Genomic DNA, 13,052 nt, shown 5'->3' with positions numbered 1-13,052 from the left:
GACAACAGGAGATGGACTTTTTCACTGGAGGAATTGTTATTATGGATTATGGACTCATATTTTAGTTAGAAATGTCTTAATGCTGGATTTGTTTCAGCTTTTGTCTTCTCCAGATGTTAACTGATGGACTGGAGTGGTGTGGATTACTTGTGGATTATTGTGATGTTTTTATCAGCTGTTTGGACTCTCATTCTGACGGCACCCATTCACTGCAGAGCATCCATTGCTGAGACACTGATGCAATGCTACATTTCTCCAAATCTGATGAAGAAGCAAACTCATCCTAATCTTGGATTGAGTGCATTTAGGGCAAATGTTCATTTTTGTGTGAGCTATTCCTTTAAAGTCAACATAAAATGCCAAACACAACCCTGATTTCCAAATAAAACATTTTCAAAAACATAGCATTCGTGAACTCTGTCAAATAGAAAAGTCATTTTGATGAAAGATTAGTAAAATGTGCACCGATCAATAGTTCACAATAAGACCAAGAATGTAAAAGTACAATTCTGTCAATTCTGACTTTGCTGACTTTAAACACAGTGTGAAAACGCTAAATTGCATAATTATGAATAATTGCACGTCAGAAGCCTGGAATGAGGAAAAGGCAACATTGGTGGCGTCTGGAGGAGATCAAACAGTCATCTCCTGATGGCACCTCAGTGTCTTTGAAGCCGTGAAGCCGTGAACCCTCAACCCGCTCGGAAGGAGTGCTTAGACAAGGAACCGGAGGAACGTAAGCAAACACCTTCAAAGCGCCTTTCCCAGCATAAATATCCTCAAATAAATAAACATGCAATCCGCCTGCAGTGTTCAAATGTCTTTTTCCATGAAACACGGGCGATGAAAAGTGAAAGGAGGAAGTGGGGAGGAGGGGAGCGAAAGAAAAGATCTCGCTCATATTCAGCGTAGCAGTTCTGATGCTCAAACACAAATAAATAACATGAGTATCAATGGCAGACTGCACATTTTTAAGTAAGATTGTCTATAATGTTCTCTTTTTATTAAATAAACAACATGCTTTTATAGAATGTGAAGAACAATGATGATGCAATCATAATATTTGCATTGAGAGTCACAATTGGTCTTCTTTCTACGGTCTATTTTGCATAGTGAATTGTGTTTTTCTAACAATATACTACCAGCATGCAACATTGGTGGCGTCTGGAGGAGATCAAACAGTCATCTCCTGATGGCACCTCAGTGTCTTTGAAGCCGTGAAGCCGTGAACCCTCAACCCGCTCGGAAGGAGTGCTTAGACAAGGAACCGGAGGAATGTAAGCAAACACCTTCAAAGCGCCTTTCCCAGCATAAATATCCTCAAATAAATAAACATGCAATCCGCCTGCAGTGTTCAAATGTCTTTTTCCATGAAACACGGGCGATGAAAAGTGAAAGGAGGAAGTGGGGAGGAGGGGAGCGAAAGAAAAGATCTCGCTCATATTCAGCGTAGCAGTTCTGATGCTCAAACACAAATAAATAACATGAGTATCAATGGCAGACTGCACATTTTTAAGTAAGATTGTCTATAATGTTCTCTTTTTATTAAATAAACAACATGCTTTTATAGAATGTGAAGAACTGATGATGCAATCATAATATTTGCATGCTGAGTCCCAATTGGTCTACTTTCTACGGTCTATTTTGCATAGTGAATTGTGTTTTTCTAACAATATAAATGCTACCAGCATATTTGTAAAGATATGCACGGTAAAATCATGTTTAAAATCACGTAAAGAGACGATAACATTTTGTTCAATATAAATTACTTTCATTCATACCTTAAACTTGAATTTTGAAGCCATTGTGCGCTTAAAAAATGTGCTGAAAACACATTAAAGTCATCAAGCTCATGCACTGAAATTCTGCGGCAGTTGTGGATCTAATTTAGCAACATTTTAGCAACTACAATTCACTTTTGCAAACAGATGTAAGAAAGATGATCGATCACACAATACAGTACGCAAATATTGTGCAAATAAATATTATTATAATGGCATCATCACCGTTGATCACACTGCTTTAATAGCTATGTTTATATTCACCCAAATAATCTGTTTTCTAATGTGATTTATGGCTCAATCTAACTGAAAGGCCTTTATTTATCAAGGCAGAATTGTGAGATATAAACTCATAAATTCTGGGAAAAACAAAAGAATTGTGAGATATAAAGTCTGAGCTGTCACGATTTCAACTACTCAGGACTGCCGGTTTTACATCTTGCAAATGTAAAAATCTGAATTTATAACTTACAATTGTGACTTTTTCTCTTTTTCTTTTCCTCTCTTTTTTGTCTCACAATTCTGACTTTATATCTCGCAGTTCTGAGTTAATCTCACTATTCTGAGTTTATCTCGCAACTCTGACTTTATATATCATAATTCTGACTTTATATCTTGCAATTCTGAGTTTATCTGGCAATTCTGAGTTTATATCTGGCAATTCTGAGTTTATATCTCATAATTCTGACTTTATATCTCTCAATTCTGAGTTTATCTTGCATTTCTGATTTTACATCTCATAATTCTGACTTGGTATATAAATTATTTTTCTCAGAATTTACAAGTTTATATCTCGCAATTGTGAGTTTATATCTTGCAAATCTGACTATATCTCGCAATACTGAGTAATCATCTCACAATTCTGACATTTTTTCCCAAAATTGTGAAATCTAAACTTAGAATTGCGAGGCAAAAAAGTCAGAATTGTGAGATAAAACATGCAATACATGAGATAAACAAGCTTCCATAAAAAAAAACAGACAGCACACATAAGACTAAACCAATCATTCTGAATGCAGTCTGTAAGTTAACGCTTTGGGCTCGTGATAAACTCGCCAGTGTGCTGCTAGGATATTGCTATGCATTTGTTAAAGATCACCAATCTGGAATAAAGAAAAAGAGAACAAAACCAGCCTGTCAGTGCCACATCTACTGAACACTCGCTGTTCCCCCAAAACAACACCCTTCATCGCGCCCCACCACCTCAAAGCCTTCAGAAAAACAGGCCCTTATCAGCCCCCGGTCACCCCACGGCGAGCTCGAGGATTTCTGCTGTACAAACCAGAAACAGATGTCTGCAGGGGCTGCGCTGAAAGAGCCCGCTGTTCTGGACGGCCGCCACATGCTTCTCATTCAGAGATGAAGGCTCACGGCTCGCCAACGTCAAAAGACAAACCCAAGTCACCTCAAAACCCTGAATACCGTCTTAGTTTACTCGAAACCACCACAGCAGTTTCTACCAGGAGAATGTCGGCTATTAAACGAAGGCGCGACGTCGAGCCAATAGTGCAGTTCAGCTCCATCAAGACAATGGAGTTTCTCCAGAAGTGGAAGAGAAAAGCAGAGGGAGAAAGATGTCATTGTATGTGACGCTCTAAAACAGGCCAGATATCCACCACACGCTGCCAAAGCAAATACCGCTGACTCAAAGCGAACATGTGAGGAGGAGATGACAGAGAGCGAACCAGCCCAACTAAAACAAGAAAATACACAGCGCTGTTGAGGTGAGAAATCGGATTTCTCAAAGTAAACATGAGATTACAGAACCAGTCCACTTTGAAGAAACATCATCATATTTACAGGTTTTGCCACTGGGACGATCAAGACTGACATCATCCATCAGGGCCTGTTATATCTGAGGGATCATGTCACCCTCCCCATGTTTTGGGAAATAATCATTATATTTTAGGAGTTTAGCTTGGCCATTGTTAAAAAAGGACAAAGCAAACAACTTTAAGATCTTGAAGAGATTTCATTGATATAACATTTCATTTTCAATTATAAATTATAATTTCATTATTTATACAGTTTCATATCTTCATTATAAAAATTGCACCAGTCAAATACTTATAATTGTTATATATAATGAAATTTCATAACTTATATATTCTATTTATAATTTATATGACTATTTACTGCACAATAATATAATGTTTAAAATCACGTAAAGAGACTAACTTTTGTTCAATATAAATTACTCTCAAAACTTGAATTTTGAAGCCATTGTGTACATATTTTCATTTATATACAATTTCATCTAAATTTTTAATTATTATACATTCATTAAATTATTTCATTATTATATATAATTATATCTTTTATATATAATTGTTAACATTGATTATTTACAAATGTCATCATTTATATATTTCATTTATAATTTAAACTATGATTTACAGTACATAATTTCATTTAAAAATTTATCTTTAATTATGAATTACTAATTATTATAAATTCATTATAAATGACTTCATTATTGTATATAATTATATATTTTATATATAATTGTTAACATTAATTATTTACATTTATATAATTATATCTACAATACATATAATGAAATTTCCTAATTTATAAATTTCATTTATAATTTATGATTTACTGTTCATAATTGCATTTAAATAAAATTTCATCTTTAATTATGAATTATTTGTTATTATACATTAATTATAAATTATTGCATTAATAATTATCTTCACTATACAAAATTGCAATATCTTTTTTTATGGACCATCTTTTACCAGAATACTTGAAGCGTGTTTCTGCTTCCACTCAAAATAGGCATTTTCTAAATTATATAATAAATGATCTGCGGAGTATTTTGAGCTGTAACTTCACAGACACATTCTGGGGACACCTGAGACTTATATTACATATTGTAAAAAGGGGCATAATATGTCTCCTTTAAAATTTGCCTTGCTGATTTTAAACAACTGAAACTCTTCTGTCGAATTTCTTAGGCAGGAAGTGGAATTTACTTCAATTAATTCTAATTCAAATTCCAGTTCAACTTCCTGCGTTGTAGCCAATTTCACACTCATTCTGACTCTGTAATGTTTCCCCGCTCCATTTCTATCAGATTGTTCCTACTTCACTGGCATCAGCGGCTTCACGCCTGGGAACGTTTAAGACGAAAGGGGCGTAGAAAGGTTGAACCGTGCGCATGTGTCATTATTGGGCTGAAGAAGCGGGCAGTGTGCAGCAGACTGTTGATGTTTCCAGTGTTGAAGCTCTTTGGAGGGCAGGAGAGTCTCCACCTCAGTGCTTTCCGTGCTGGTTTTTCACAGAGAAGCCTCTTGTCCGGCTTTCCAACAACATTCTGAGCCGCCGCTGCTATTTTGGCTGCTCATTTCGACTGGTCATTTTGATCTCACCTCTGAAGATCTCTCTAGCACCGTGCCAGGTGTTTATACAGGTAAGAGCCAAACACCTGCAATGATCCATCAAACTCGCTTCTCCCAAAACCAGCCAACTCATTCTTTCCCTATCGCTGTCTCCTTCAGAAACAAAAACAAAGGCTGTGTTTTTTCAGGGAACGTCTTTGATCAGCCAACAGTCACTTCTGTGTCCAAGTCTATAATTACCCCACATTTGCAGCTCCTGCTGTTTCGCTCCTTTCACTCAACGTGCTTTAATCTGAAGTGCAAGACTTTCACGAAGAGTTCAAGAAAAATGAAAATATGTCATGTCGTTCCAAGCCCATATGCAACATGAAAGTATATATATATATATACGGTTTTAGTTTTAGTTAACGATTATAACCCTGATAAAGATGCATAACTAAGTCATTCAGGTTTGGAACAACATGATCTTCCTACAAGGAAACATCTGAGAGCAGCTAATAAGCTCATTATTGGCTTTCAGAGTTAATACTCAGGAGCTCCACACCAGGAAAACCCTCGGGATACTCACCCGTCTGTCTCTGTCCGTGGCGCACGAACCCGTGGCTCCAGTGCTATCAGAGAGCTTTAATAACTCCCAGCTCCGCGCTTTGAAGTCGCGGTCAGGCAGCTAAAGAATCCCATTCCCTCCTCTTCCCTGACAATGGGCTGAGGGGGGAGGGGGCCGACCAACGCCGGATCTGGCCCTTTTCTAATCTGAGGCCATCAGGATTTTACCTGCCTCCCAAATCCTAAAGCTGACTTTAAAAGGCGGCCAGACACAATTATTGGACACATTCCCTCTTTTCCATTAACTTCAAGGAATGTTCTGGGTTTAGTGCAAATTAAGCGGTTTCAGCAGCAAATAATTCCATCTCATTCCAACTCTTCCATCATTGCTTTTTAACAAAGTTCTTTGAATAAATGTATGCAATGAACATTCAATTATGATTGCGCACGCTCGGCTCCAACAACAAAAACTATTCATCCCTGCAACTCATCAACACATTGTTAACAAGGATTCTGTTTACAGCAGAATAAACATGGCACAACAAACCTGTGATTACTATTATGTTTTCAAAAATCACAAAGAGCAGATTAGACAGCAGCATGATTCACAAGCCTAATTCAGATGCACACACACACGCATTTGTTTTGTTTGCTTAGACATAAATACACACAATATGAGAAACTGCAGATTCATTGGCAATGAAAATCCAAAAGCGACATGGCATCACAAGAAAATGCTTGTTGTGATCTAAACTGCGACAAGACTAGTTCAATCAAGTGACTCGTGGTTTGATTGTTTGGTCCAAACCAGAGTTTCACATCAACCAAACGCTGACCTGAAATGGACTCGCATCAAAAGCTCTAGTCTGAAAGTGCCTCTTTCACTTCATCCACCCTAAATAAACAACCTAAACGCGTCTTATCACGAATCAAAAGTCTCTCGCTCTCTTGCTCACAGTTTCAAAGAGTCTTTCAGGTACTTGACGACTGACAAAACACAAATCAGAGCCAAAACTTTCAAGAAGTCAAACCCTGGACCTGCCCATTAATGACACATGACGTGTCCCGCGCCGCCGCCGGTGCTTTCCCCTCAAGGCCGCTGTCAGATTTTCCCAAATAACTTTACCATACTTTTATAAGGCTTCTAATAGAGCAGGTTAATCATCAGTTAGAGTCTTTTACTATGACGTATGAGACACATCAGCTTCAATGAAGACTTTAGAGATTGATCATTGAACTGATTCATTGAAATGGTTAAACAAACTTGTTAGATTCCTGCCAACTTCTGTTTGTTTCAAAGAATCAATTCGGGGAAATTTTGAGAGGGAATTTTGAATTGATTCTTTGAAATGGATATTTTGAACCCATCTAGAGAAATGATTCAAACTAGCTTAGAGTCAGTTTGTTCCATTCCTGTGAATTTCTGTCCATAGTAATTGAATCTTTAAAACGGACAGTTTGAGTCCATCCACAGAAATAATTTAAACAAACTTGTTAGAGTCTGTATGATTCATTCTTGTGAATTTCTGTTCATTTCAATGAATCAATTCTGAGATTTTTGAGATAGAATTTTGAATTGATTCTTTAAAATAGACCGTTTGAACCCATCCACACAAATGATTCGAGTTGGTTTGATTCATTCCTGCGTATTTCTGACCATTTTAATGAATCAGTTCAGAGATTTTTTGAGATTTTAAATTGATTCTATCCACAGAAATTAATCAAACAAACTTCATGTTAAAGTTGGTTTGATTTATTCTTGTGAATTCAGTCTACTTCAATTAATTGATTCAGAGACTTCGGAGATTGAGTTTTGAATTGATTCTTGACAGCTTGAACCTACAGACACAAATGAATCAAACAAACTACTTAGAGTCTGTTTGCTTAATTTCTGTCCATTTCTGTCCATTTCAATGAATCAATTCTTAGATTTCTGTGATCTTATTTTGAATTGATTCTTTGAAATGGACCGTTTGAACCCATCCACAGAAATGAATCAAAATAACTTGTTAAAATGAGTCAATTTGGTTGATTCCTGTGAATTTCGGTCCAATTCAATGAATAAAGTCAAAGACTTTTGATATGATTCCTTGACAGGTTGAACCCATCCACACAAATGATTTGAACAAACTTGATAGACTTGAATGTCTTTAATTTTAATGAATCAAATCAGAGATTTTTTTTTGATTGACTTTTGAATTGATTCTTTGAATGGGACATTCTGAACCCTTCAACAGAAATGATTCAAAAAAGCGTTTTTATCACTGAAGTTTAAATGAGAAGCACTAATAAATCTCTTTCTGAACAAGTGCAGTAAAAAGTGCATTAAAATCACTCTGTCCATTTCTGTCCATTTCAATGAATCAATTCTTAGATTTCTGTGATCTTATTTTGAATTGATTCTTTGAAATGGACCGTTTGAACCCATCCACAGAAATGAATCAAAATAACTTGTTAAAATGAGTCAATTTGGTTGATTCCTGTGAATTTCGGTCCAATTCAATGAATAAAGTCAAAGACTTTTGATATGATTCCTTGACAGGTTGAACCCATCCACACAAATGATTTGAACAAACTTGATAGACTTGAATGTCTTTAATTTTAATGAATCAAATCAGAGATTTTTTTTTGATTGACTTTTGAATTGATTCTTTGAACGGGACATTCTGAACCCTTCAACAGAAATGATTCAAAAAAGCGTTTTTATCACTGAAGTTTAAATGAGAGGCACTAATAAATCTCTGTCTGAACAAGTGCAGTAAAAAGTGCATTAAAATCACTGCAATATTCAAATGTATGGTGTGAACACAATTACTGACACATGTATGCCATGAGGCATGTACTTCTTTGCTGTTGTTAATCACTGAGGTTAGGGCTGTCAAACTGTCAGGTTATGAAAAATGCCAGAAAATAGCAGCATTGTGTGGTCGGAGAATGAGACAAAACTCTTGCTAGCTGCTCAAGTGGAGGAGAAAGAGCAAAAAATGACCGGCCTAGATATATAAAAGACAATCTGGACATCTGACACTCCTATAAGTCACTGTATAATCCGAACGCGTCACGCAGATGTTATGCATGTCACTAACCGCGACTCTCAGCTGTTAGTTAATACAGCTGTCAATCACAAAAGCCTCTGCTTCTGCACCTTCAACGCCCACCAATGATGTCACAGTCCCGCAGGGAACGGCCCGTCAAAACCCATCAGTCCCACCGCGGCGCTGTCTCGCTGCCAAACACGACAAAAACAACAGCAGCTCTCCACCTCGCGAGGAGCTGGACGTGTTTCCCTATCGCTGTCTCCTTCAGAAACAAAAACAAAGGCTGTGTTTTTTCAGGGAACGTCTTTGATCAGCCAACAGTCACTTCTGTGTCCAAGTCTATAATTACCCCACATTTGCAGCTCCTGCTGTTTCGCTCCTTTCACTCAACGTGCTTTAATCTGAAGTGCAAGACTTTCACGAAGAGTTCAAGAAAAATTAAAATATGTCATGTCGTTCCAAGCCCATATGCAACATGAAAAATTTTTTTTTTTTTAATAAACTGTCATTTTCCACACAATAGTGACTCTAAAAAGGACAAAAAGGAGCATAAAGTAGACGATTCATATGCACCGAGCATTTTATTTTAGTCTTCTGAAGTTATATAATATCTTTATGTGAGGAACAGGCACAAATTCTGACAAAAAGCTCTAAAATAAAATAGATTTCTTCATACAAAACTATCATATGACTTCAGAAGGTGCATTACTTTTTGTTGTCATTTTTGCAGCTAAATAGATGTTATGTTAAGCTGATAAAAATGCTAATTTTAAAGGGGTGGTTGATTGCGATTTCACTTTTTTTAACGTTAGTTAGTGTGTAATGTTGCTGTTTGAGCATAAACAGTATCTGCAAAGTTACGAAGCTGAAAGTTCAATGCAAACGGAGATATTTTAAAATTCTCTTTTAAATCTATAGTCTTTTAAAATTCTGGCAGTTTAATGCCTACAAAAACGGCTGGTAAGGACTACAACGAGCTACTTCCCGGGTTCATGACATCACAAACCCAGATAAACCCCGCCCCTGGGAACACGCAAGAAGGGGTCGAGGCCATGCTTTAGAGAAGACCAATGATGTCACAGTCCCGCAGGGAACGGCCCGTCAAAACCCATCAGTCCCACCGCGGCGCTGTCTCGCTGCCAAACACGACAAAAACAACAGCAGCTCTCCACCTCGCGAGGAGCTGGACGTGTCGCTGCACAGCCCTGTGAAAGCACACTCCCGTCTGTTTGTTTCAGCCGCTGTAATGATGATTTCTCGGTAGTGGGAATGTGGTCTTTGGCAGCGGGGCTCACCGCAAGTTGTTCCTTCTGTGGTACAGCTCCCGTCTGGGCTCTTGAGCGATTCCACCAAGATACAGGGAAAAAACCCTTACAGCCGAATAGTTCATTCTGAGACGCATTTCATGGGTTACTTTTATAAAAGCATAGCAAATCTAGTCTCAAAGACACCATTTTTGGGCCAAATTTTAAGGCAGCATTGCATGCATCCTTTAAGGAAAAAGCAATCCCATAATGTACTGCAACCATACAAAACAGATAAAAATAGTTCTAAAACAATTTTTCTATTTTCCGTTATTTTGTGCTGTGTATTTGTATCCTATGTCTTAGCAGCAAGCAAACTTGAGACACATTTCATGAGTCAATTTGAGTTTGATTCACGAGCTTGTGATTCCATTAAATTTCGATCTCATTTGGATATATAGGCGATCAAGTACAGTGCATGTCAAGGACAAAATATCTCTCTCAACTAACTACACAATAAACCCTGTCAGTTGGTGCATTACTAAATTAAAGTGATTTGTAAACAAACATTCAAAAATGTAATAAAATTAAATGTATCATAATTTATAACATATAACAAATATATATTTATTATATTTGTAACCAAACATTAAAAAAACGAAATAAAGAATTGCACGCAAGGAAATTTTTATTTTATAATAAAAATATTATAATTTATAATATCTTTATATATTTTTTATTTCATATAAATAAATTATAATTTATTATACTAACTTTTTAATGATATAATTATTTTTCTACTCCAGTTTATTGTTGAAATATAAACATTTAAACAGTGGATGTTATACCTGTGTTCATGATGGATTTATTCAAACATGCATTAGATATTGAAGAACATGTTAAGTTAAAATATAATCAATATGTAATATAGTGCATATATTTAGCAAAATGCTTCTTTCTAGAGTTCATTTTTCTAGCTAACTATTGCGTTTATGGTCACTGAATGGCTTTTCTGACATGACATTGTTTATAAGCTGTTTTATTGATGTCTTTCTGCAGTTAAAACACTGTTTAATTGAGTCCATGATTCATTTCAGTTTTTCTGTTTCTTTTAACACCTTCTGATGTTCATTCATGTTTATTTTGTGCCGTAACTAGTAGTAAAGAGCAAGAGATGATCAGTTCACGTGAGGCTACAGCAATCTGTCATGCCAAATTAAAGAGCACCGAAACCAAATTTATTGTTTGAATTTCATGATAAAATAGACAGAATTTGAAAGCTGGGACTTTGTTTCATATCAAAAGTAACAAAGCACAAGGATTATTGTGATTTGTTGAATGTGAGGCATTACAAATAATGTTTCATGAAGTTTTGTTCATGCATCAACTGAAAACAGCATAGATTGATTCTTGGAATTTAAAAATCGATATTGGTTCATTATATTTTCTTATGCATATGCTAAAGCCTTTGGAAAAATGGATTGAAATTAGTTGGGTTTTTCCAAGGGAAGTGTTTTTTGTATGTAGAACGGTCAGATATTGCGTTGGATTTCAGTTAGGATGCTGCTTTAGAAGACAGATGCGGATGTATTGCTAAATTTACACTGCAAAGGCAGCACAGAAGCGCTTCTGAAGTGGCATTTAGGCATCTTTACACACTGTTTATAATGCTGCTCAGAGGAGGCATAAATGCATTTACACAGCAATTACAACTGTATACTTTGATACTGGAGGCTGTCAGAGCAGGCATCTTTTAGTCTGGCTTTTATGCTGAATTTTGAGCAGGCACAGAGCAGCCTTAACTCACCTTATGATGGATAACCAGACAGATTCAGATGCAAATGCACAAAAAACAGCCATTTCTTACCTTATAATCTTTCAGATTGGTGTCATATCTTTCGCCGCCTTCAACTCCTCTTCTAGAAATAATGCCGTTCGCAACAAAACTATCCCCTGAAAGTGGATTTGAAAAGCATTAGGAAATGTTCTGCAACGTCCAAGCCATAAATAGTTAATGTATAACAAAAATAGACTCAAAATTGTGTCAAATGCAAAAGTCACCCTCAGGATTTTCCCGACGTTTGCAAGCTGCATCCCAATGACAAAGACAAAAATCTGAGTATTATTCATAACATAGTTATGCATGTGCATTTCAAGAGCATGCATAGATAGGATTGGCAAAATATGTGTCCAAATGATATATAAATGGATGGTTTTCCAATTATTATGACTATGTTTAATCGATGTTGTCCTAAAGATCTGATCATTAACTCCATAAGACCTCAGGAGGAATTTTTTAATATCGCAAATGACATTTTTCAGTATTTAGAGAAAAACGAAGCTACTTTCATGATGTAAGAATCATAATCTAATGACATTTCTAATCTCAGAACTTTTATTCTGCTGGTCTGACTGTCAGGGATGCATTCGATTCTATTTATAAACCAATAGAAAATTAATAATAATATTAAAAGGCTAACAAATAATAATATTCCAGCCTAATAACAAATGGAAAATTCTACCTTTCAACACTTAAAAAAAAAAAAAGTTAAGAAAAAGTAATTAAAAAAACAACACAAAAAGTTAAAAGCTATATTTAAATAGTAGAACAGACTAGATTAAAATCATGCTATAAGACAGAAAAGTTCCTTTAACTCAATAATCAGCAATAAACATACGCGTACACACATATTTAGCGATTATGTGACTGGTAGATGTGTAACTCACCATGTTTTGAGTGAAGTTTCCCCATTGTATCACTGCTGTGGTTAAGAGAACTTGTGCATCTCTCGGTCCAAGTTGAACATTATATCCATATATATTCAGAGGAATAAAAAAGACAAATCCCTCAGATTCAGGAAACACACGAGCGACTTTAATACAGAAGAGCGAAGAAAAGTGTCTGTCGGCGGAGCTCAAGAGATGATGGTCCGCTGCAGATGAAGATATGAAGCGAAGTGAAGTGCAGGAGAAAGGGGCACCTTCAGTTCAGTTCAGTTCAGTCCGGCCCCCTGCAGCGCCACTGCTGCCCCCTACAGGACATGTGTTAGAGAACTAACGCAGGCAACACACTACTTCCAGATATCAGCATACTTCATC

The 13,052-nt window shown here is 36.4% G+C and overlaps 1 protein-coding gene across 1 annotated transcript in view; it reads right to left on the bottom strand.

Moving 5' to 3' along the window:
* Window positions 1–12,823, bottom strand: part of LOC107754446 (protein naked cuticle homolog 2-like) — a 36,459-nt gene extending 23,636 nt beyond the window's left edge. The window contains exons 1-3 of the mRNA XM_016570885.1: window positions 12,681–12,823; window positions 12,015–12,041; window positions 11,821–11,906 (exon numbers count right to left, since the gene is read on the bottom strand). Coding sequence (XP_016426371.1) covers window positions 11,821–11,906; window positions 12,015–12,041; window positions 12,681–12,705 — 138 coding nt within the window. The 5' untranslated portion in view covers window positions 12,706–12,823. The remainder of the gene's footprint in view (window positions 1–11,820; window positions 11,907–12,014; window positions 12,042–12,680) is intronic.
* Window positions 12,824–13,052: the final 229 nt, after the last annotated feature.

The sequence above is a fragment of the Sinocyclocheilus rhinocerous genome, unplaced genomic scaffold, assembly GCF_001515625.1.
Source record: "Sinocyclocheilus rhinocerous isolate Xijiao unplaced genomic scaffold, SAMN03320098_v1.1 scaffold1614, whole genome shotgun sequence".
NCBI lineage: Eukaryota > Metazoa > Chordata > Actinopteri > Cypriniformes > Cyprinidae > Sinocyclocheilus > Sinocyclocheilus rhinocerous.
The sequence above is the reverse complement of the archived record's forward strand: the minus strand, read 5'-3'. Positions and strand labels throughout refer to the sequence as shown.